Source organism: Nomascus leucogenys, chromosome 2, assembly GCF_006542625.1.
Source record: "Nomascus leucogenys isolate Asia chromosome 2, Asia_NLE_v1, whole genome shotgun sequence".
NCBI classification, from domain to species: Eukaryota; Metazoa; Chordata; class Mammalia; order Primates; family Hylobatidae; genus Nomascus; species Nomascus leucogenys.
Window position 1 is genome coordinate 27,352,148 of NC_044382.1, and position 24,627 is coordinate 27,376,774.

The 24,627-nt window shown below is 41.8% G+C and overlaps 2 protein-coding genes across 2 annotated transcripts in view; one reads left to right on the plus strand and one right to left on the minus strand.

Annotated features, from left to right (window-relative positions):
* Nucleotides 1-24,627, minus strand: part of SLC36A1 (solute carrier family 36 member 1) — a 210,965-nt gene that overhangs the window by 168,125 nt on the left and 18,213 nt on the right. The gene's annotated exons all lie outside the window — the stretch shown is intronic.
* Nucleotides 1-24,627, plus strand: part of SLC36A2 (solute carrier family 36 member 2) — a 32,526-nt gene that overhangs the window by 5,740 nt on the left and 2,159 nt on the right. The window contains exons 5-9 of the mRNA XM_003266677.2: nucleotides 2,777-2,861; nucleotides 6,422-6,640; nucleotides 8,653-8,751; nucleotides 16,535-16,701; nucleotides 19,755-19,924. Coding sequence (XP_003266725.2) covers nucleotides 2,777-2,861; nucleotides 6,422-6,640; nucleotides 8,653-8,751; nucleotides 16,535-16,701; nucleotides 19,755-19,924 — 740 coding nt within the window. The remainder of the gene's footprint in view (nucleotides 1-2,776; nucleotides 2,862-6,421; nucleotides 6,641-8,652; nucleotides 8,752-16,534; nucleotides 16,702-19,754; nucleotides 19,925-24,627) is intronic.

Sequence of the window (24,627 nt, forward strand, 5' to 3'; positions counted from 1 at the left end):
GGATCCTGGGATTGGGAGACAAAGAAGAGTCGAGGTTGACTCAGATTTATGATGACTTCTATTTTGGACAAGTTGAGTTTGGGGTGCCTGAGAAACATTTAAGTGGAGATGTCTAGTGGGGATATATGGATTTAAGCCTATCTTCACGCACCAATCCAGAACTGAAGTCATCAGCCATGAAGCCAGGGACAGAGAGGTCTCTTAAGGAGAGGTTATATAGTGAGAAGAAAAGAGAGGAAAAGACCAAGACTTTCAAAACCCTTTGTTGAGCTGAATGAAGTCTCCCTCCCTGAAAAATCCCACCTTTTAGCTCTCAGGGGTGACACAGAACAGGTTAACACCCTTTGTCCTCTGGTACTTGGGACTAAATCTACTCCTTTCTCCTTGTTTCAGACCTGTCCCCACCTGTCTGTCTCCTCTTGTTGAGCACCATCTAGACTGTCAAAGTCTCTTTTGAACTGTGCTTCCCTAAACTGCTGCAGTACTCACAGTGTGCTCCTGCCCATGGCAGGTAGTCTGTATGGTATCATGGGCCTGGCACCACCCTTTGCTCAAAGCCCATACTTACAAGAGTAATCCACAAATTCAGTCTGTGAACAGACAAGGAAGACTACTGGATAATAACCAGAATTTTCCCAGTTGTGTGACCCAGGAGGAGACTTGCCTGTCACAGACCGTCAAATCCTTCTACTTGTTGTTGGGCATATAAAGAAGATTTCCCTGCTCCATTTAGGGATCTTCTTTCATTAATTACTGCCTCTCCTATAACTGGAATTCCTTTAGTATGAGTCCTTCCTCTCAGCATTTAATGTGTTCCTATATCTCCAGCAAACCACCATGGCACATGTATACCTACGTAACAAAAGTGCACTTTCTGCATATGTACCCCAGAACTTAAGATATTATAATAATAATAATAAAGCAAGTAAATAAAACTTCCCAGACCTTACCATTGTAGCCAACATCTTATCTTACATTCAATATATATTATTCAACAAATGTCTACTGAATACCTACAATGTGTCATAAAGTGCTTTAGACAATGGGTCTACAGTAATGAGCAAATGGGTGCCATCAACACTGGACCACCCTCTGACTTTATAGCCTTACATCCCATCCACACCTCTTTCACAGGCCACCTGGCTTTGCTGTTCTTATAATTCTTCTGAAATTCTTTCAAGCAATGTCCTAAAAGACCTTCTTGTTGCATCTTCCTTGCCCTAGAGAACCTTTCAGCAGTAATGTGTATAATTGACCATTCTCTTCTTTCAACATTCTCTCCTCACTTGGCTACTATTAAACCTCTTTCCCCCTAGTTTCCCTCCTACCTTTCTAGCCACTCCTTTGCATTTGTTGTAAGCTTTTTTGTTTCTATTAAATGTTGATATTCTCCAGGGTTGAACACTGCCTTCTACTCTCCTCATTCTGCACGCTTTCTAACATTGCTCTGCCTTTGCAAGGCTTTATCCACTACTACAACTCAACAGTTCCAGACCCTAATACCCAGTTGTGTCCCGAATGTCTCCTATAGAAACCTCAAGCTCAAAGATTCAGATTCTGAATGTGTCATTTCTTCCCCTTCTCCTAAAACTGTCCTCCTCCTCCTCCTCCTCCTTGTTGTCTTCTTCTTCCTCCTCCTCCTCTTCCTCTCCCTCTTTTCTTAGTTCTTCTTCCTCCTCCTCTTCTTCTTCCTCCCCTCTTCCTCTTCTCCTCCTCCCCTTCCTCCTCCTCTCCTCCTCCTCCTCCCCCTCTTCTTCCTCTCCTCCTCCTCCATCTTCTTCTTCCTCCTCCTCCTCTTCTTCCTTCTCCTTCTCCTCCTCTTCTTTCTCTCCTTCTCCTCTTTCTTCTTTTTCTCTCTCTCTCTTTGTCCCTCTCTCTTCCTCCCCCCAACTCTCTTTCTTCCCTTTCCCAAGGGGCTGTCTCTTAGGTATTGGGTTTTCTAACAAGGCTTTCTGTCTGCCCATAATTTGGATAAAATGCCCTTTTCACCATGGCCCTTAATGCTATATCATAAGAATTTTTTTCCACCTAACCCATTAGTCTATAAACCACAAGAGGAAGGGACTGTATGTTCTTTGTCTGTGTATTCTCAGTGCCCAACATAGTTCTGGCACATGGCAGAAAAAATTTCAAATGTGAATGGTAGCTAATAAAAACATTGTGCCTGCTGTCCCACATTAATTAGTATCAATGTTGTGGAATGCCACCAAGCCAGGTATCAGGAGAGGCTCATGACCAGGAAGAATTTTACCACTTGCTGAGCTGAGAGTGTGAGGGTGGTTAAAAATCATCTTTTAAAAAGAACTATTGTTGGCCGGGCACGGTGCCTCATGCCTGTAATCCCAGCACTTTGGGAGGCCAAGGCAGGCAGATCACCTGAGGTCAGGAGTTCGAGACCAGCCTGACCAATATGGAGAAACCTTGTCTCTACAAAAAATATAAAATTAGCCAGGCGTGGTGGCACATGCCTGTAATCCCAGCTACTAGGGAGGCTGAGGCCAATCGTTTGAACCTGGGAGGCGGAGGTTGCGGTGAGCCGAGATCGCACCATTGCACTCCAGCCTGGGCAACAAGAGAAAAACTCTGTCTAAAAAAAAAAAAAAAAAAAATTGTTGCCTCACTTCTTTGACCCATTGTTGATTGTGGTGGAAGGACCAAGTGTGCTGGTACAGGGCCACCAACCCCTAAGAACAGAGGGCAGAATGGCAAAAAATGGAACTGACAAGTTGACTTATTTTATAACAAGTTTTCTTTTTCCCTCTCTTCTCCCTTCTAGGCATATCGTGAGCTTCTTCCTTATTGTCACCCAACTTGGCTTCTGCTGTGTGTACATTGTGTTTTTGGCTGATAATTTAAAACAGGTAGAGGCTTCTAGAGAAAACGGGAGGGGAAAAGATGGACAAGGACACGCCACTGCTAGTTGTTTGACAAACTGCTTCTTCTCTCTGGGTCCTCATCAATATAACAAAGGAAGTTAAACTAGATGTTGTCAAACTTGCCTCCCCTAGTTCACATATCTGCAGATTTCTGTGTGGTTACTTTTGCCACAATACCCTTTGTCCAGTATCTTAGACCTGTCCTCAAAGTTGATCTCTACTGAACTGGAAAGACCCTTGGATTTTGTTAATCCTCCTGCCTTGAAGCTTAATTATACTTAACGCTTCTAAAACTGATATGGGTCTTCTTTTGATGATTCCTAATCTTCTTTAGGTCATCTTTCTTTCTTTCTTTCTTTCTTTTTTTTTTTTTTGAGACAGGATATTGCTCTGTCACCCAGGCTGGTGTGCAGTGGTGAGATCACAGCTCACTGCAGCCTCAAACTCCCAGGCTCAACTGATTCTCCCACCTCAGCCTCCCAAGTAGATGGGACCACAAGTGTGTGCTACCATGTCTGGCTAATTTTTTTTTATTATTTGTAGAGCCAAGGCCTTGCAATGTTGCCCAGGCTGGCCTCAAACTCCAGGGCTCAAGTGAGCCTCTCACCGTCTCCCAAAGTGCTGGGATTATAGGCGTGAGCCACCACATCCAGCCTTGGGCCATCTATATCTACCTTTAGCTACTTAATCTATGGCTTAATAGTTATTGTCCCTAGGAATTCTTTCTGATCTAACCTATAAATTATCTTACAGCAATTTGAGCAAAATAATATGGGTAATAGCAGAGGCCATCCTTAATCAGTAAGTTTAAAAAGAAAACTATTCTTTAGGGCTCTTTTTCTGCTTATAGCAGAAATTCAAAAATGTAAACTAGCTAGAAGAAAAATATAGTAAGCTTTCAGAGTTAGCTTCTATTATATCAGGTACAGTGCTGAGCATTTTACATGCTTTCCTTCATGGAATTATCTCCATGACCTTATTAGAGCACGTACTGTGGTTATTCCCATTTTGCAGATGAGAAAACTGAGATTATAAACTCTATAATGTATGTAAGGTCACAGAGCCAGAGTTAAAAACCCAGGCCTTCTGACACCAGTGCTCAAGTTCTTAAACCTATGCTGTATTTCTGCAAAGAAAACAAAATAAAATAAAATAATTCTTAATCCAACTATTCATGGTTATAATTTAATGTAACCTTAATTGGTCAGCATTTTGCAATATCCTTATATTTAGTCATGTAATTTTTATAGTTTCATAATATTCCATCACACAGATGATCATAACCTAATCGATCTTCTATTGCTGTACATTTCCCTTATTTCCCTTTGTTTCTCTACTATAATCCGTTGGCACAAAGGTCTTTGTGCGCTTCTTTATTTCCTTAATGTTTCTTAAAGTAAAATTACTGAGTCAAAGAGTTTGATTGTTTTGAAGGCTCTTAAAACATTGCCAGATTGCTCTTTAGAAAGCAATCTGACATGTACAGACCTATACTTATCATCTGCATTTATTATTATCTGCATTTATTTATCATCTGCATTTATTATCAAGGCAAACACTGTATCAAGGAGTTCACAGGCCAAGTAGAGTGTGTTCTAAAACCTAATAAGTTAAATATCAATATGATATTTTGGTGCCAGGCTAGGACGCCACTAACAACAACGTGAGGTCAGGGTGCAAACTACATTGCAGAGATCACTGGAGCAGGGAAAGCTTCCTCCATGGGGGTGGTGCATCTGAGCTGGGTATTGACAGGTTGGAGAAAAAAAGTGGTGGCAGCCAAGGTGGGAGAAGGACGCAGTGAAAACCGGGAGGCAGGAACGTATGGGATTGCCCAGGAGAAGCAATACAATTGGTTCAAGGAGGAAGAGTAGGTCATGGGAGAGGAAGAAACCTTGAAGGTTTGATAGGGTCCACTTATGGAGGGCCTTGAGTACCTAGCTAATGTTCCAGTTATTTTTCCAATTGTAGTGAGGAATCAGAAAAAAATCAATACTTAAATGATTCATTTATGTATCCACAGTGTATTGTTAAGTGCAAGGGACATTTCAAAAGAAAAGAGTGAATGCTATGATTGAAGTCTTGTAAAATAAAAAGAATGTGTATAATATATGTAATTTGTGATATTGTATAGAAAATATATAGATGAGTATCTTCCAAGATGTTAGCATCTTGATACTGAGATTATCAATGCATTTGCGTTTTCCTCCTGCTAAACTCTAGTTCCTAATTGTTCTGCAGTGATTTGTATTGCTTGTCCAATAAGACTGTATCAGTTAGGTCATGCTGACTTTAAGTGGAGGGTGGTAGCATCCACCTACCCCTGACTTTACAAGGGGGTGTTTATAATGTGTGAGAGAGTGGGGGATGGTTTCTTGTTTATCACAATGATTGGGCATGCTGATGGCTTTCATTGGGTGGGGTCCAGGGCTACTAAATGTTCTGCAATGAATGGTCCAATCCACACAAGGAAGAGTTTTCTTATTTAAAATGCCAGTATTGTGTCAATTAGGAATCAGTAAGCATATGTGTTAATTAGGAAACAGTAAGTGATGGAGTTTTTTTATTATACGCAAAAAAAAAAAAAAAAAAAGATTCTGAGGGAATTTAAGCAGAAAATAAGTTCCATGGAAGAATATTACCTTCCACTAAATTAAAAAGCAGATCTGAGGGAAGAACAGGAGCCAGGGTAGCAAGGAGGATGTAGATGGAAGAACTAGTGAGCAGCCTCCAGTATCAGAATTAATCTTTACCCTTTTCTAGTCCGTCCTTAGGTCCCTATGCTTTAGGTTTACATTCAGATTCCTGGAAGAGGGTCTGAATGCCCCAGCTTGAGTCAAAGGCTAATCCCCTAGCTCTGCCACATGACTGTGATTTACAGTCCTCCAAGGCTGCATTCAATGACAAGAGAGAACTCACCAAAATCAAATTGGTATCAGGAGAAATGGATACTAGTTGCTAAAAGCTAAGAAATAGCCACTGCGAATCCAGTTATTTATTTTGTATTACACTTATTTTTTAGGTATTTTTACAACCTTTTTTTTTTTTTTTTTTTTTTTTTTGTGGATACAGGGCCTTACTCTGTTGCCCAGGCTGGAGTGTGGTGGCAAGATGTTGGCTCACTGCAACCTCTGCCTCCCAGGTTCAAGCGATTCTTGTGCCTCAGCCTCCCGAGTAGCTGGGATTACAGGCATGTGCCACCACACCTGGCTAATTTTTGTATTTCAGTAGAGATGGGGTTTCACCATGTTGGCCAGGCCTGTCTTGAACTTCTGACCTCAAAAGATCTACCTGCCTCGGCCTCCCAAAGTGCTGGGATTACAGGCATGAGCCACTGCAACCAGCCTGTACAGCCTCTTCTGAGGTAGTATGGTGTAGAGGGTTTAGAATAAGTTCTACTTTCAACCTAACTCACCGTGAGATTTGGCACTGTGGGACACTCCCATTCATTGTGAGGGAATTTGATTAGGAGCAAGGCACTGAGTCAACCATGAGATTAGAAGAGTCATCATCTCCCCCTTTTGCTTCTCCCATTCCTTCCTCAGGTAGTGGAAGCTGTTAATAGCACAACTAACAACTGCTATTCCAATGAGACGGTGATTCTGACCCCCACCATGGACTCGCGACTCTACATGCTCTCCTTCCTGCCCTTCCTGGTGCTGCTGGTCCTCATCCGGAACCTCAGGATCTTGACCATCTTCTCCATGCTGGCCAACATCAGCATGCTGGTCAGCTTGGTCATCATCATACAGTACATTACCCAGGTGAGTGCACACCATGCACCTGCCCACTCCACTGGGCAGGGTTTTTGTATCAAGAATAGACTGAGCTTTAGATACCTGGAGCCAACCCTGTAGGTGGGTAAGAGTGTTATGAGAGACATGCACCTCACTGTAGCATTTCTTCTACAAGGATGTCTCCATGCAATCCCATTCTTCTGATTGTCTCCTTATTCACGTTCTTTCTCCAAATATCTATTTTTTTGTCAAATTCTGGCTTTTTTAAAAAAATGTTCTTGCAAGGAAAACATCTTGGTTGGTGAACTGTAGACCATTCCTATAATGGTTGGCTGGCAGCAAAAGGTAGGTGAAAACAGATTCTTGTACTACAGCTAAAAGTTATTGAGTTACCCATAGGGTACAATTTCAGGTACCCAATATTACCCCTAAGGAAGGCAAGAGAAAAAAAATCTAATATTTAGTCACAGAGGTATACATAGACAGTCTCAAAAACCATAAGCTTTCAGTAAGTGTCTTGTTACTAATTAAAACAACTATAAGCAAATCTATTATAATGTTAGTTATAATGTCTTTGATGTTGAATTATGGACATTGGTTTTCTCTCAGTTTCCTAATTTGCTATCCTTTCTAATTTTTCTTTTATTTATTTATTTACTTACTTATTTATTTATTTGAGATGGAATCTCGATCTTTCACCCAGGAGTGCAGTGGTACAATCTCAGCTCACTGCAGCCTCTGCTTCCCGGGTTCAAGCGATTCTCCTGCCTCAGCCTCCCGAGTAGCTGGGATTACAGGCACCAGCCACCACACCCTGCTAATTTTTGTATTTTTAGTAGAGACGGAGTTTCACGATGTTGGCCAGGCTCGTCTCAAACTCCTGACCTCAAGTGATCTCCCTGCCTTGGCCCCACAAAGTGCTGAGATTACAGGCATGAGCCACCACACCCAGCCTAATTCTTCTTTTATAATAGACAACACTACACAGAAAGTTAAGTCTCAGAAGCCCCTTGGCATATTTAATAAATTCCAGATGTTCTTCCCTTTAAGAAGCCACAAGAGAAAAAAAGTTATATTGTCCGTGAAATTTAGTAAAAATAATAGTGAAACATTTCAGAATAACTGCAGATCAGCCTTATGTTCCTTAGAAGATACTGATGAATTCTATAAAATTGAATTTCCTAAAGAGATAGCTACCTTTAATACATTTTTGGACAATTCCAAAGGTTGCCCAGTTAGAAAAATGGCTCTGTCATCATTTTCACATTCTGGGTCACAAGGTGTATAGAATATTTATTCTACACAGTCTTCTCCCCTTCAGTTTACAGCTCATTAAAGAAGAAAATGGATCTTTCATATTTAACTCACACTTTGGGCTCCTTAGATTATTACTATGACTGCAGTCACAGGAATTTCCAACACCGATGACCACTGTCCATTCAAAGGTTTCGTGGGCTTGTTGGGTTGGTGCTAATCTGTGGTGTATAAGGTTTTCTTTTGGAGGATTGTTTTGTTTTGTTTTTGAGATGGAGTTTCGCTCTTTCACCCAAGCTGGAGTGCAGTGGTGCAATCTCCGGTTCACACCATTCTCCTGCCTCAGCCTCCAGAGTAGCTGGGACTGTAGGCACCCGCCACCACACCCGGCTAATTTTTGTATTTTTAGTAGAGACGGGGTTTCATCATGTTGGCCAGGCTGGTCTTGAACTCCTGACCTCGTGATCTGCCTACCTTGGCCTCCCAAAGTGCTGGGATTACAGGCGTGAGCCACTGCACCGGGCCCTTTTGGAGGTTTTTCATAAACCAAACTCCCTCCATGAGATACTATTCCTTCAGTACTTTGACAATACCATCTTCTGGCTCTTTGGTATTGTGCAGTGTTGAAATCAACTTTGATCGTGGCCTACATCCCTTTGAAGTTTTCTAAACTTCTTGATATTCAATTTAAAAAAATTCAGGTCTCATTTCAGAGTACCCTTCTCTTAAAGGAGCTCAAATGTGCTTTAAGAGTGACTGTCTCATAGCATTTCTTTCTTCTTTAGGAAATCCCAGACCCCAGCCGGTTGCCACTGGTAGCAAGCTGGAAGACCTACCCTCTCTTCTTCGGAACAGCCATTTTTTCTTTTGAAAGCATTGGTGTGGTAAGGTTTGAATTGAGGTGGCTTTATCCCTAGTGCTTGTGAGTGACCTTCTGGAAAGGACCTGTGAGCTCTGGGTTTCTGTGTCCCGCTGGCCGTTGTTTCGGGCCTACTAGAAAATGCCCATGGGAGAAAGTAACCTCTGGCCTCACTTGGGACAGTTGTCACCCGCATGAGAAAAGTTTATTACAACAGAGAGGCAGTCAGGAGACAGTTTTATTTTTGTCCCCACATGCCTATTAAACATCTATCCTCCTATCGACATGAGTTTCCAATCTTTTAAAATCAAGACAAACCATGGTGTCCAATTTAAAGGATTTGATTAAACATAAAGGAGTTTTAACCTGGAAAGTTCTGTATTTACAGTCTATAGTCTCTACTTCCACAATTGTGGAAGGGTAGTGTTGTTTATATATTTTTAAAAGTTACTTTTAGTGTACATACAGTAACATTCACTTTTTTGATGTACATTCCTGTAAGTTTCGAGAAGCATGTAGAGGAATAAATGCACCAAAGTCAGGATGCAGAACAATTCTCCTTCTGTTCTCTGCCTGCACTGTCTTCTCTTTTCCAAAATGTCACATATATGGGATCATACAGTATTTATGAGATTGAGACTGGCTTCTTTCACTTAGCCTAATGCATTTTAAATTCATCCATGCTGTTGCACACATCAATAACACCTTGCTTTCTATTGCAGAGCGTCCACTGTCTGGGCAGTACCACAGCTTATCAACGCACCTGTCAAAGAACATTTGGGTTGTTTCTAGTTTTTGACAATCATGAATGATACTGCCGTAAGCATTTGTGTACAGGTTTTTGACATTGAACATCTTTTCATTTGCTTGTTGGCAATTTGTACATCTTCTTTGGAGAAACCTCAAGTCCTTTGCTTATTTTTAATTAGGTTGTTTGTCTTTTTGTTGTTGAGTTTAAGAGTTCTTTATATATTCCAGATACTAAATCCTTATCAGAAAAATGATTTGCAAATATTTTTTCTTATTCTTGTCTTCTCCCCTTCTTTTTTCCTTTTAAATTTTTTCCTCTTAAAAACGAGAAGGAGCCAGGCACGGTGGTTCACGTCTGTAATCTCAGCACTTTGGGAGGCCGAGGCGGGCATATCACTTGAGGTCAGGAGTTCAAGACCAGTCTGGCTAACATAGTGAAACCCCATCTCTACTAAAAATGCAAAAATTAACTGGGAGTGGCAGCATGTACCTGTAATCCCAGCTGCTCAGAAGGTTGAGGCAGGAGAATCACTTGAACCCAGGAAGCAGAAGTTGCAGTGAGCTAAGATGGTGCCACTGCACTCCAGCCTGGGTGGCAGAGCAAGACTCTGTCCCATAAAAAAAAAAAGAGAGATGAGATATTGCTATGTTGCCCAAGGTGGGTTTTAATCCCTGGGCTCAAGTGATCCACCTGCCTCAGCCTCCCAGGTAGTAGGGATTATAGTTGCATGACCATAGTCCATCACACCTGGCTTGTCACTTTCTTGATAGTGAACTGTGATGCACAAAAGTTTTTAATTTTGATAAATTCCAATTTATCCTCTATCTTTCTGGTTGTGCTTTTTGTGTTATGTCTAAGAATCTATTGCAAAATCTAGGGTCATGGCTAGATGTGGTGGCTCACACCTTTAATCCAGCACTTTAGGAGGCTGATGCAGAAGCATCACTTGAGGGCAGGAGTTTGAGACCAGCCTGGGCAACATACAGAGACCCTGTCTCTGCAAAAAAAAAAATTTAAAAATTAGCTGGGTGTAGTGGCACACATTTGTAGTCCCAGCTACTCAGGAAACCAAGCGGGAGAATGACTTGAGCCCAGGAGTTCAAGGCTGCAGTAAGCTTTGATTGTACCACAGCACTCCAGCCTGGGTGACAGAGCAAGACCCTGTCTTAAAACAAAACAAAACAAACAAACAAACAAAAAACAGAAAAAAAAAAGAAAGAAAGAAATCATAGGTCATAGAGATTTACCTCAGAGTTTTCTTCTAAGAGTTTTATGGTTTTAGCTCTTACATGTAGGTCTTTTATCCATTTTCAGTTAATTTTTGTATGTGGTATGAGGTAAGGGTCAAACTTCATGTTTTCATATGTGGTTATCCAGTTGTCCCAGCATAATTTGTTGAAAAGGCTATTCTTTCCATATTGTATAGTTTTGACACCCTTGTCAAAAATCAATTGACCATCGATGTACAGGTTTATTTCTGTACTCTCAATTCTATTCCATTGGTCTATAAGATCATAAGTCTACTATCATGCCAGAACCACACAGTTTTGATTACTATATTTCTATAGTATTCCACTTTAATTGGCCTGTTGACATTTTGACTATATCTTTTTCTATAGTACTTTTAATAGTTTATCTGGGTACTATAATATACATTTTCACAATTTACTTTGAGATAATATTTTATCATTGATAGTAAACTGTCAAAATTTTACAATTATATAGGGCCCTTCCGCCTTTATGTTGTATTGCCATATGTATCTAAACACACTGAAACACCAACAGTGTTATCATTTTTGCTTTCAATAGTCATACATAGTCCTTGTAATAAACTTACTAGGGAAAAAAATAGGCTATTATATCTACTCAGATATTTACCATTTCTGTCGCTCTTTCTTTATTCTTGAAATCCCATTTCCTTCTGGCATCATTTCCCTTCAGCATGAAGAACTTTCATTAACATTTCTTTTAAAGCAGGTCTGCTAGTGACAAATTATCTTCATTTTCTTGATCTGAGATTGTCTTTATTTTGCCTTTATTCCTAGAGGATATTTTTGCACAATATGGAATTCTAGGTGGACAATTTTTTTCCATCATTTTGAAAATATGATTTCCTTTCTTTTTGACCTCAGTGGTTTCTGATGAGAAATCTGCAATTGTTTGAATCATTGTTCTCCTATGTGTTTTTCTCTGGTTGCTTTCATAATTTTTTAAAATCTTTTTTAATCAGCAGTTATACTGTATTATATTTAATATAGTTTCTTTGAGTTTGCCCTGTACAGAATTTCTTGAATCTGTAAAAGTTTGTCTTTTACCTAATTTACCTAATTTCAGCCATTATTTTTTTCAAAGTTTTTTTCTTCACCAATCTCTTTTTCTTCTCCATCAGAGATCCCAACAACCTGAATGTTAGACTTTTTGATATATAGTCATCCCTTAGCATATATAGGAGATTGGTTCCAGGACCCCACTCCCCCACCCCCACAAACACACACACCCAGTGTATAACCAATCTGCACCTACTCAAGTCCTGCAGGTGGCCCTGCAGAACCTGAGTATATGAAAAGTCAGCCCTCCATACATACAGGTTTTGTAGCCCACGAATACTGCAGTTTTGATGTGCATTTGGTTGAAAATATCCACCTATTTGAGGGTCTGCACGGTTCAAACCCATGTTGTTCAAGAGTCAACTGTATATCCCACAGGTTTCTGAGGCTCTATTCATTTTTTTAAAAAATCTTTTTGCTCTTTGTTGTTCAGATTTTGTCATTCCTGTTTATCCTCAAATTTACTGACTTTGTTTTCTGTTATCTACATTCCGCTATCAGGCCCCTACAGTCAGGTATTTAAATTTTTCTTGTTTTATTTTCCAGTTATAATATTTCCATTTGTTTCTTTTACATTGTGTCTACTTTGCTAAGAACTTGTATCTGTCCATTTATTTTAATAGCGTTCTCCCTTACTTTTTGAAGTACGGTTATATTACCTGCTTTAAAGTCTTTGCCTAATATTGCCAACATTTGAGTCATCTTAAGGTTGGCATCTGTTGTCTTTTCCCTTGAAAGTTGATTAGATTTTTCTGGCTCTTTGTAGGTTGAATAATTTTAAACTGTATCCTATGCATTTGGAATATTATTTTAGGAGACTCTTCAGAATGTTGATTTTTGATTTTAGCAAACCATCTGCCTAGTTAGATTCAGCTCATAAGTCCTTGCTCACCTTCTGTGGGCCATGGTTCCAATATCCAATTAGTTTTCAAAGCTCATGAAGTGATATTTGGCTCTACCCTGCTCATGTGCTACACAGTGCCATTCAGCAGACAGGACTCTACACAGTAGTTCAGTTCTCAAAGCCTTTGCTTTGATGCTTCCCATCAGTTCCACATATGTACAGCTCAGGGCTGGGCCCAGGATATTATTCACAGATTTTAGGAGATTGCTTTTTCCAGTTTCCTCTTCTCTGTGTTTTCCCCCACACTCGCCAGCTCTCAGTGTCTTCTTTTTCCCATCCTCTGGCTAGAAAGCCAGGCTTTTAGCCTCCTACACTGTCATGTACTTCCTGTGACCAGGTCTGCCTCTGGGGTTGAGCAATGAGTGAAAAGAGAAAGAAAAAGCATAATAGTGACTCTTTCCTGGGCCAGTTTCATGAGCAGGCGAATCATGCAGCCACATAGGGTCCAACCTTCAGAAGGATCTCACATTTAGTTTAACACTCTGCTGGAACCATCTTTCACCAAGGAACCCTGCATTTTCATTTTGTACTGGGGCCCATAAATTAGGTAGCCAGTCCTGATTTCCCACACTCTTCAGACTCCTAAAGCCCATTTTCCTAGTACTTCTGTGTGGAAAGAAGGATTTCTATCTCAGATTTTTAGGTGCCTGTGTGACCACTACAGCCACTGATACACCAGAATGCTGCTTAGTGAGTAGGACTTGCCTTGAGGTCGTGGCCTGGAGATAAAACAAAGAAACAGAAAAATAGAGATTCTCTCCATGCTCTTCATCCCACAGGGGACCCTATTCTAAGTCATCTGTCCAAAAAGAAGTTTCTCTTGGTGTTATTTTCTGTCTGTATGCACCTCATAGTTCTAAGATTTGGGTGTCCCTTGAGGTTAAACTGGGATGTATGGGAAGAAAAAAATCAGGAAACTCACCACCATGACAGTCGTTTTTTCATTTTGATTTCCTTCCCCATTCTGCCTGCTACTATTTACTCTTCAGAACCTGTGCACAATTGCTTTGTGTATTTTGTCCACGATTTTTAGTTGTAATCAGTGAAAGAGATATTGTGAAGTGTGCTTGCTTCATCTAGATGGAATTGGAAGCACTTTGTTTTTAGAATTTGGAATAGTCATGGACAAAAGCAGAGTGCAGCAGTTGAGCAGGTGACTTTGGGGGCAGAATGTGCTGGAATCTTGCTTTGGCCGGGGCTACTCTCTGAACTCTAATTCTCCAACTCTAAAATGATGACAATATTTGTTCAGTAAGTATTTCTTGAATGCCTACTATGTGCTGGTGATTCTTAGTATTAGTTGAAATTATCTTAAGAAGAATTCTGCTAGCCCAGTCTCCAATTTTACAGAAGAGGGAGAGCCCCAGAGAGAGAAGGGGACTCCTCTCTCAGTTAGATCACCAGCTGGGAACCGTGCGGATGTGAATAAAACCTAGTACGTCTGACTCTCAGTCCAGGGACCTTCCCACTGTATGTCAACAACCATTTATCTCTTTGACTGATTGATTGTGGAGAGAGAGAGAGAGAGAGAGAAAGGAAGCCAGCTACCCAGTCTGAGCAGGCCTTGTGAAAAGATCATTTTTGGCCTTGAGAATATATGCAGCAAAATTGTGTTACAGGGTGCAAGAGCTCAGGTTGGATTGCCTGCTCTCCATACAATTGTTGTATAAGCGTCAAACATCCTCCTGAACACCTGCTGCAACTAGACCTAATCCAGAAGAAAGTGGAAAGGCATGGGGATGACCCAACATGACACTGCCCTCAAGCATCTTCCAAATGCCTGGAATAGAGAGAGGATTAGGGAGTTTCAGGGCTGGAAGTTTGCAAGTATGACAGAAAAGAATTCAACAGTATAAGGGAAAAGATGCTAAATTCCTTAGTAACAAATATACCCATTGCTATAGGAGTAGAAGCAGGTACTTGGACTTTGGATAACAGCCCTGGTCTACAACCTGAATCTGACAATTTCTGGTTCTGCAACTTGGGATAAATTATCTCATTTTCAGAGCCTTGTTTTCCTCAACTGTAAAACAAGAATTATGGAGGTACCAACTTCATAGAGTTATGGTCTTCACAGTATTAAAAAATAACAACTGCCAACATTTACTAAGCCCTTGACTGTGCCATTATGGTGCTTGTGTAATTCTCCACAAAATTTGCAAAATTCGGCCACATGTGATGTCTCTCGCCTGTAATCCCAGCACTTTGGGAGGCCGATGTGGGAGGATTGCTTGAACCCAAGAGTTCAAGACCAGTGTGAGCAACATGGCAAAACTCCATTTCTCCAAAAAAATACAAAAATTAGCCGAGCATGGGAGCACATGCCTGTAGTCCCAGCTACTCAGGAGGCTGAGATGGGAGGGATCTCTTGAGCTCGGGAGGCAGAGGTTGCAGTGAACTGTGATTGTGCTACTGCACTCCAGCCTGGATGACAGAGTGAGACTCTCCAAAAAAAGAAGAAAAAAAAAAAGAAAAATTCATTTGAGCCCGTTTTCAGATAAGAAAACAGGTCAGCTAAATAGTGCATGTAGAGAATGCTTAGCACACAGCCTGAACAAGGAGTAGGAGAAGGTGGGGGTGGTCTCTGGGACAATAAGAGACTGAGGAGGAAATTATGGGATGAGAGACAGGAAGATTGCTTTCAAAGACAGAAGAGACCTTCAAATGTCCAACCGGCAAGAGGCAGACTGGCCTCAACTTGGATTCTCTTAGAACCAGGTATGCATTTAGGGGAAGAAGGATTCTGAGAACAGAAGAGTGAGAACCTGGGGTGTGGGGAAATGCACTGCTGGCAGAACCAGGAAGCTCTCTCTGGTCCCAGCTGCCACCAGCGTCCTGTGTTACTGGAGTCTCAGCCTCCCCACTGTACAGTGATGGGGTTGGGCGAGGGGGAGTCTGCACTGGAATTAGGAGTTTCAAATGCAAATGCCTTTGGAAGGCAGGTATAATTCACTGGCAGGTGGGGGTGAGGGGAGGTGGGCCTGGTGAATGGGAAAAGAATATTTTGCCTAAAGGCATTCATATTCAATTGTCGAAAGACTGTGCTGTCAAAACAAAACGCATCTGCTGCCCCAGAGTGTTGAGATCTTTGGTCTGGATAAAACCTCAGTGGCCCTTCCAGCTCTTAAGGGTCCAGGCCTCATCAGGTGACTCCAGGCCTTTCTTTTTATCTGCTTTCTCCTCCTTACCCTCATCTTCCTACCTTTTTTCCTCCTCTTTTATTTCCTTTTTTCTTTAATTGAAACACACCTAACATAAAATTTACTCATCTTAACCATTTTCAAGTATACATATATATTAAGTAAATTCAGAATATTGCACAACCATCACTGCCTTTCATCTGCAGAACTCTTCAGCTTGCAAAACTGAAACTCTATACCCATTAAACAATAACTCCTCATACCCTCCTCATGCCAGTCCTTCCCAACTAGCATTCTACCTCTTTGGACCTACCTACTCCAGGTACCTCATATAAGTAGAATCAAGCAGTCCTTGTTTTTTTGTGACTGGCTTATTTCACTCAGCATAATATCCTCAAGATCCATCCTTGGGGTAGCATGAGACAAAACTTCCTTCTTTTTAAGGACTAAATAACATTCCATTGCATGGATACACCCACATTTTGTGTATCCATTTTCTGTTGCTAGACCTTTGGGTAGCTTCCACCTTTTGGCTATGTGAATAACACTACTGTGAACATAAGTGTACAAATATCTCTTTGAGGCCCTGCTTTCAGTTTTTTGGGGTAGACATCCAGAAGTGGGATGCCATTTTTCTTTATGTTCATGTTACTCTTTCTCCTTCTTACATTGTGATGTTTCTGTAGGTTCTGCCTCTGGAAAACAAGATGAAGAATGCCCGCCACTTCCCAGCCATCCTGTCTTTGGGAATGTCCATTGTCACTTCCCTGTACATCGGCATGGCGGCTCTGGGCTACCTGCGGTTTGGAGATGACATCAAGGCCAGCATAAGCCTTAACCTGCCTAACTGCTGGTATCTTCATGGGCTGTCAGGTGGTGGGGACTCAGGAATGGGTGGAAATGTGTAGGTCACTTCCTCCTCCCTTCCACAGCTGGGAAACTGAGGTCTAGAGAGCCTCCCACAGAAGAAGCAGAGTTGTCATTGGAACCATGGTCTCCAGATTCTCTGTCCTGGGAGTTCCTCCTTCAACAACAAGCCTCCCAAATGGAGTTAAGCCTTGACATCTTAGTGGGAAGGAGGACATGACTTAAGAAGAGAGGACAAAAGTGAGAGCCCTTGGTCTCCTAAGGAGAGAAGAGAAGGGCACTGGGAGATGGCAAGAGACAGACAGAGGAGTCAGGAGGTGGCCACACTTCCCATAGTCTTGTTTGCCACAGCCAATGGTTCACATTCCCCAAGTCAGAGTAACCAGATAAAAAAGTGGAAAACAAAAACCAATTGGGCCGACCTGGGCAACATGGTAAGACCCCACTTCTACAAAAAAATTTCCATAGCTTAGGTGAGTATGATGTCTCATACCTGTAGTCCCAGCTACTTGGGATGCTGAGGTAGGAAGACCACTTGAGCCCAGGAGTTTGAGGTTACAGAAGGCTGTCATCGCACCACTGCACTCCACTCCAGCCTGAGTGACACAGTGAGACCCTATCTCTTAAAAACAAACAAACAGGCGAGGCGTGATGGCTCATGCCTGTAATCCCAGCACTTTGGGAGGCCAGGGTGGGTGGATCACCTGAGGTCAGGAGTTCAAGACCAGCCTGGCCAACATGGCAAAATCTCGTCTCTACTAATAATACAAAATTAGCCGGGCATGGTGGCAGGTGCCTGTAATCCCAGCTACTCGGGAGGCTGAGGCAGGAGAATTGCTTAAACCTGGGAGGCGGAGGTTTCAGTGAGCCGAGATGGTGCCATTGAACTCCAGCCTGGGCAACAAGAGAGAAACTCCATCTCAAAATAAATAAATAAACAAACAAATAAATAAATAAATAAGCCAGGCATGGTGGCACACACCTATAGTCTCAGCTACTCAGGAGGCTAAGGCAGGAGAATCACTTGAACCTGGGAGGTGGAGGTTGCAGTGAGCCAAGATAGCACCACAGCACTCCAGCCTGGGCGGCAGAGACTCTGTCTCAAAAATACAAACAAACAAGCAAAACAATTTGGGAAGACCGTTGGAATCTGTAAAAGTCTTATGTTCTAGCATACCCAATTCATGCAATAGTTAGCAGCCCCACAGACATCAACAGTGCCATATTGAACAGACACATGAACCCACATCCCATTGTGCAAGATTTTCTCCCACACCAGGTCATGTCATTAATTACAGGACATTTCGGTCTTCTCAAGCAGACAGTCACACTCACTTGGAGCCCTAATTTGCATACATGTGGCTCCTTTCCCAACATGATAATGCCACTCGTCAATCATTTACTGCATGCCAATTATAAGCAGATGCCAAGCAGCACAGATGTGAGTAGATTATGACCTTGGAGGTTCACTATCTTCGCCGACTCCTGATTCGGTGGGAATGGGGGAGGAACAGATAGTGTATGTACACGAACTATAACATAGAAAAAGAAGCTCTTCAGAGTAGCCAACAGGCCTTGGGGATCTCCAAGGAAAGAAAGCACATCAGAAGGAAACAACAGGGAAACTCATTGTCTGGCAGGTCAACTCAATCCAAATATGGACCATTCTGGTACACCTGAGTCCAAGTCCCAGTTGCACTGTCTACAAGCTTGTGGTGGTGGATGATTTACTTCACCTCTCTGAACCTCAGTTGCCTCATTTATAAACTGGAGTTGTCATGAAGATTAAGTTGAGCTGGGTCTACAAGCATCTGTCTGTGGTACCTGCTCAGAAGAGGGGAATTTCAAAAACTTGGAGGGGTTTGAACAGATGGAAATGGAGTAAAGAGGGTGCCCAGGCAGCAGGACTAGTGTGAGCAAGAAACACAGAAATGTGGAAGTTAGCCTTTTTAAGGAATGGGCTAATGGGCTAAACACACACACACTTATTTATTTATTTATTTATTTATCTATTTATTTTTGAGACAGGGTCTCACTCTGTTGCCCAGGCTAGAATGCAGTGGCGCGATCTTGGCTCACTGCAACCTCTACCTCCCGGGTTCAAGCGATTCTCCTGCCTCAGCCTCCCGAGTAGCTGGGATTACAGGTGTACACCACCACACCTGGGTAATTTTTGTATTTTTGGTAGTGGTAGGGTTTTACCATGTTGGCCAGACTGGTCTCGAACTCCTGACCTCAGGTGATCCACTCCACTCGGCCTCCCAAAGTGCTGGGATTGACAGGCGTGAGCCACTGTACCCAGTGTCACACACACATTTATTAAACATGGAAATGCATCTACCACATTAGTGGACTGAAGGAAAATAGTCACATCTCAATAGATCAAATAGAAAAAAACTTAGATAGAACTCAATATCCCTTGAAGCCTCACACACTCTCTGCCCCTAGCTTGAGGCTGGCAAGTCACCCTGTTTCTCCTTATAGTCCACCCTGACTCCCCCTAACTTCCACACAGCCCTATTTATAAACTATCTCTTCCTCCAAGGATTTGAGATTCTGCACTTCCCTCAACTAGAGGCAACAGTTATGTGCCTAGAGCTTTGGGGAATCCAGATAATCCCTAAGGACTGATCACAAAGGACTAGAGTCTTTTAGATCCAGGGCTTTGGGTCTTAGCCACTTATCATCTGTGTCTCCCTGGGCAAAGTATCTGGCCTGAGCCTCTCTTTTCTAAAACATAAGATTGAGCATCAGATGGTAGCGATTTGCGAAGGTGCAATACATACCCAAGCTCAAGGTGGTTTTTATTTCATTTAGAAATGATCCTTTCCATTGTCTCCACTGAATCCAGAACCCCACTATTTTCACTGCATGCTCTGCTGTGACTCCCTCTTGATTCTTAGAAGGTCCCTCTCAGTCATTCTCAGAAAGGGAAACAAAAGCCCAAGTCATTGTCCCAAAGTCAGAGGTTAATGTTCCAAGGAGGCCAGTGTCAGAACACAGCGGCCGTGGAGAGCAGCTCTGTGGTTTGTCTTGCAGGCTGTACCAGTCTGTCAAGCTTCTCTACATTGCCGGCATCCTGTGCACCTATGCCCTGCAGTTCTACGTCCCTGCAGAAATCATCACCCCCTTTGCCATCTCCCGGGTGTCAACACGCTGGGCGCTGCCTCTGGATCTGTCTATTCGCCTCGTCATGGTCTGCCTGACATGTGAGTAGAAAGGAGAGTGCAGTGTTCCTGCTGATCTTTTTGAGGGCTATCAAGAATCAGCCAGATGGGCCGGATGCGTTGGCTCACACCTGTAATTCTGGCACTTTGGGAGGCCGAGGTGGGTGGATCACCTGAGGTCGGGAATTCCAGACAAGCCTGGCCAAAATGGTGAAACCCTGTCTCTACTAAAAATACAACAATTAGCCAGGCATGGTGGCACGTGCCTGTAATCCCAGCTACTCGAGAGACCAAGGCAAGAGAAGCACTTGAACATGTAGGGCAGAGGTTGCAGTGAGCCGAGATCGTGCCACTGCACTCCAGCCTGGGCAACAGAGCAAGATTCATCTCAAAAAAAAAAAAAAAAAGAATCAGCCAGATGGTAGAGGGCAGTCGTGACAATCAGCATTTACTGAGCACTTACTATATTCCAGGGACCATTCTAAAGCTTACAAGTATTCGCTCATCTAAGCCTCAGGGACAACCCCATTCTTACATATACCTAATTAGACAGATTTGTTGGTGTTCAGCCTAAGGGATTGACACAGCTTATCAAACAATAATTGTAAGAACTTGCTGGGCACTCTGGCACATGCCTGTGATCCCAGCACTTTGAGAGGCCAAAGCAGGCAGATTGCTTGAGTTCAGGAGTTTTGAGACCAGCCTGGACAATATGGTGAAACCCCATCTCTATAAAAACAAACAAAAAAAGAAAAGAAAATAGCCAGGCATGGGTGCCCCATGTCTGTAGTCCCAGCTACTTGGGAGGCTAGGGTGGGAGGATTGCTTGAGCCCAGGAGGCTGAGGCTGCAGTGAGCTGAGATTGAACTACTGCACTCCAGCCTGGGCAACAGAGTCAGCCCCTGTCTCAAATAAATATATTAATAAATAAATGAATAAATAAATCATAAGAACTGACATGCATTGAACACTTACTGCGTGCCAGGCACTGTGTTCAGCTCTTTCTAGTCTAGATTTCATAATATTTTATTCAGTCCTCACAACAATTCTCATGAGGTAGAACTATGATAAACCCTACTTTATGAAAGAGAAAACTGTGGCAGTGAGTGATTAATAATTGGCCAGAAAGTATCAGAGGTAGGATTTGAATTCAAGTCATGTAAGTCTAGAGCCAGTGCCCTTCACCTCCAGGGCAGACATTGAAAAATGGGACTCTAATTTGGCAACAGGTGTTGTTTGAACCTCACAATGTTGTATAAAGTGGGCCAACATTTAAAATGTGGGCAATCTTCCATACAAATGCAGATTTTTAAAATTTTTTGGTGGGGCTACTATAAAATGATTGGGCAAGCCTGGGATCACATTCCCCATCGGCAACAATCAGCTGGGGCTCCTTGGCCCCTGGACGGTCCTGTGCTTGCCTATTGGCTGAGGTCATTCCCACTCCCTGGCTCACAGCAGCCCCCATGACCCGGAGTACCTCTTTCTGCAGGTATTCCACCAGAAGCCGAAGGAGATGGCTAGAGATTCCTGTATAGAGTAGAGGTGGCCCAGCTATCCCTAAGATGCCTTTTGATTGTAATTGCAAAAGTGTCTTCTTTTTAAGGCCAAATTGTATTCCACTGTATGTACAAACCACATTTTCTGTATCCATTCATCTGTCCATGGACATTTAGGAAATTCTTTTTTTTTTGCATAACAAAGTGTTACTTTTAGATAATTATCAGTACACCGAGTAATAACATGTAACAAGTTCTTGAATTCTACCATCTAGTAATTTTGATTAAGAGAAACTAAAAGCAGCCCAAACAGTTATGCTAGTATTCATTCTAACCATTAGCAGGAATGGACTAATTTAAGGGTGGCTGCTGCTTCACACAGATTACAAATAACTATTTACTACTTTTTCATAGTTAGAATCCTGACATTCAAGAAAGCACTACAGGGAAAAAAAATATATTAATCTCTTTCTTTCTTCAAAGAACTTTTTTTTTACTAGATAAAAGAAAGAAAAAGTCAACATTCATACATTGATATATATGTTACTTCAGCTAAAAGGCATGGGAAAACATGACATATACCCATTACATTTCTACAAAATAAGATGTAAAAAGAAAATCTATATATAAGTTCTAAGTCTATACAAAGAAGCTAGATTTTATATTCTCTAAGAAGTGAAGGGACCTGCTATATAATATACAGAAATCATTTAATGCCTTTTCATAAGAATGTAACTCGAGCTTCATATTCCTCGAGGGCATCTAAAATGCCAATCCGTGGTACAGGCGCTTCTTTCTCCCACTCTTCTTCATTTATGCAGCAGTTTTCATGGATTTCTGTCCAGGTGTCACAGACAAAAGCCAAGAGGCTAGCCAAGCCTTCACCCCCGTTCTGCTGGAAGTAGTTCTGGAGGCTGGTCCTCTTCTGACCCTCCTGCGCCACTTCAGTGCCACGGCTACTGTGAGATTCCAGGGCTGCAGCTTCCTTGGTCTTGAACTCTTTCTCCCTCTGCAGGCGGTGCTGTTCAGTTTCAGCCTCAGCTGCTTCCTTGGCCTGCTTCAGCCTCTATGTTTTTGCTCACACTTCTCAGTGGCTGCATCTTGGCCTGCAGCAGCTGCTGGATCCCCTGAGACTGGCTGAGGTGGCTGCTGATTTTCACTTTTCTAGGCCAGCCCACAGCATTTATTTGACACTGATTTTCTTCTTTTGAAGTGATTCGTTCTCAATTTGACCTTAAAGGCAGGAACCATCCAGTATCTTAGATATTCCAGACAGATCAAGGAATTTGCCCCACAGTATAAAGATAACAATCCCTTAAGCCTACACTACACTTCTTCATGCATTGTCAATTAGCATGTATGAGTAAATAACTTGGAGTAATAGCAAGATAACTTTTCTGAATGCTTTACATGAAAAATCTCATTGAAGACTTTTATGTTGTATGCAGAATGAATCACAACACCTAAAAGGATAGTAGCCTTCATCTCCATTTTGCAGCTGAGGAAACAAGCTGAGGAAGGGGTGGGACTTGGGCAAGGCCATACAAGAATGAACCAGACTTCTGCCTTCCAGACCTGTTCTGTTCTACCACACTCCTCCAAAGGAGGCCTGCTCAAGGCTCCTGGGATTTACTGGTGACCAGGAACATTTTTCATCAAATATAATAAAAAATGTAAAAGCCCAGGTCTGTAAAACGACCTGCTAAAAAAAATATAATTTCAAAATTTTTAGCTTTTCGTGTTTCTTTGTTAGGTGTTTTCTGACATGCGTATAAAACCTGGAGAAGACACTTCTTTAAAGACACCTTGTGGATTTTCTTCCAACTGAAGATCTCTTTGTACTATAAATGATTACATATTCTAATTGTTTGCAAGTAAGAGGTTCTTATACTCATGTTAATTATTTATTAAAATGCTAGGCATTTTAACAATTATTTTATTTATTTATATTATTTTTATTTATTAAAATGCTAGGCATTTAAAAAAAGAGAAGACTTCTAAAAAATTTGTACATTGATACAAATTTTGATAGTACAAACATTGACAGTTTGTACATTGATATATTCCAAACAGCTTGAATGGTTCCCAGCAATGTTATTTAGTGTTATTTATTAAGTAAGAGCTTAAGTTTTGTTAGATATGTAAGGATCCAAAATGCACCTCGGTAGCATAAAGATTATTTTAAGCTAAAAACGTCTCAACAAAAAGAAGCTGCAGAAAGAAACTTTATCTAATCTCCTTTTGCTGATGTAAGCAGGACCTCCTGAAAAATACAGCTGCCATAAATCCCTTCTCTGGGAAGCTTAGAGCCAGAAAAGAGACTTAGCATTATCATGGGAATTACTAACTGTTTAACAAATTTTATCTGAAACTGTCATATCTTCCATTTGTTCTTCCATAAAAGCCCTTTCTCCTCCCTCCTTTTCCCCTTATTAAGTGGGTATCTTTGGCTGTTCTGGAAGCCAATTCATCTCAAGGCTCTGCAGCTTATACATACACTTTGTCTTTTCTCTTGTTAATCTTACCTATTGTCAGTTAAATTCACAGGCCCCCAACCACTGACCCTAAGTTGACAGGGGAAAAGTTTTTGAATGAATACATTTCCTCCCAACAATATGAATGAACAATATGAATGAATACAATTAGACAGAGACTCACCAAATTTTGTTATTGTGTTGTTTTGAGATGGGGTCTCACTGTGTTACCCAGGCTGTCCTTGAACTCTCGGATCCTCCCACCTCAGCCTCCCGAATAGCTGGGGCTATAGGAATGTACCACTATGCCTGGCTGAATTTTTAATGTGTAACTTCTAGGGAATATGATTAGGGATATTGGAGGACTTTCAACTTTTCTTTCTGTAATTGAATTTCTGAGAAACAACTAGTTTATTTTTTAAGAAGAGGATTTTTTTTTCTTTTTTTTTTAATGAGACAGGACCTCACTTTGTCACCCAGGCTGGAGTGCAGTGACACGATCTTGGCTCACTGCAACCTCCACCTCCCAGGTTCAAGCGATTCTCCTGCCTCAGCCTCCCGAGTAGCTGAGATTATAGGCTCCCACTACCACACCCGGCTAATTTTTGTATTTTTAGTACAGATGAGATTTCACTGTGTTGGACAGGCTAGTCTTGAACTCCCAACCTTCAGTGATCCACCCATCTCGGCCTCCCAAAGTGCTGGGATTACAGGTGTGAGCCACTGTGCCTGGCCAAGAAGAGGACTTTAAGAACAAACTTTCAAAGCTTGG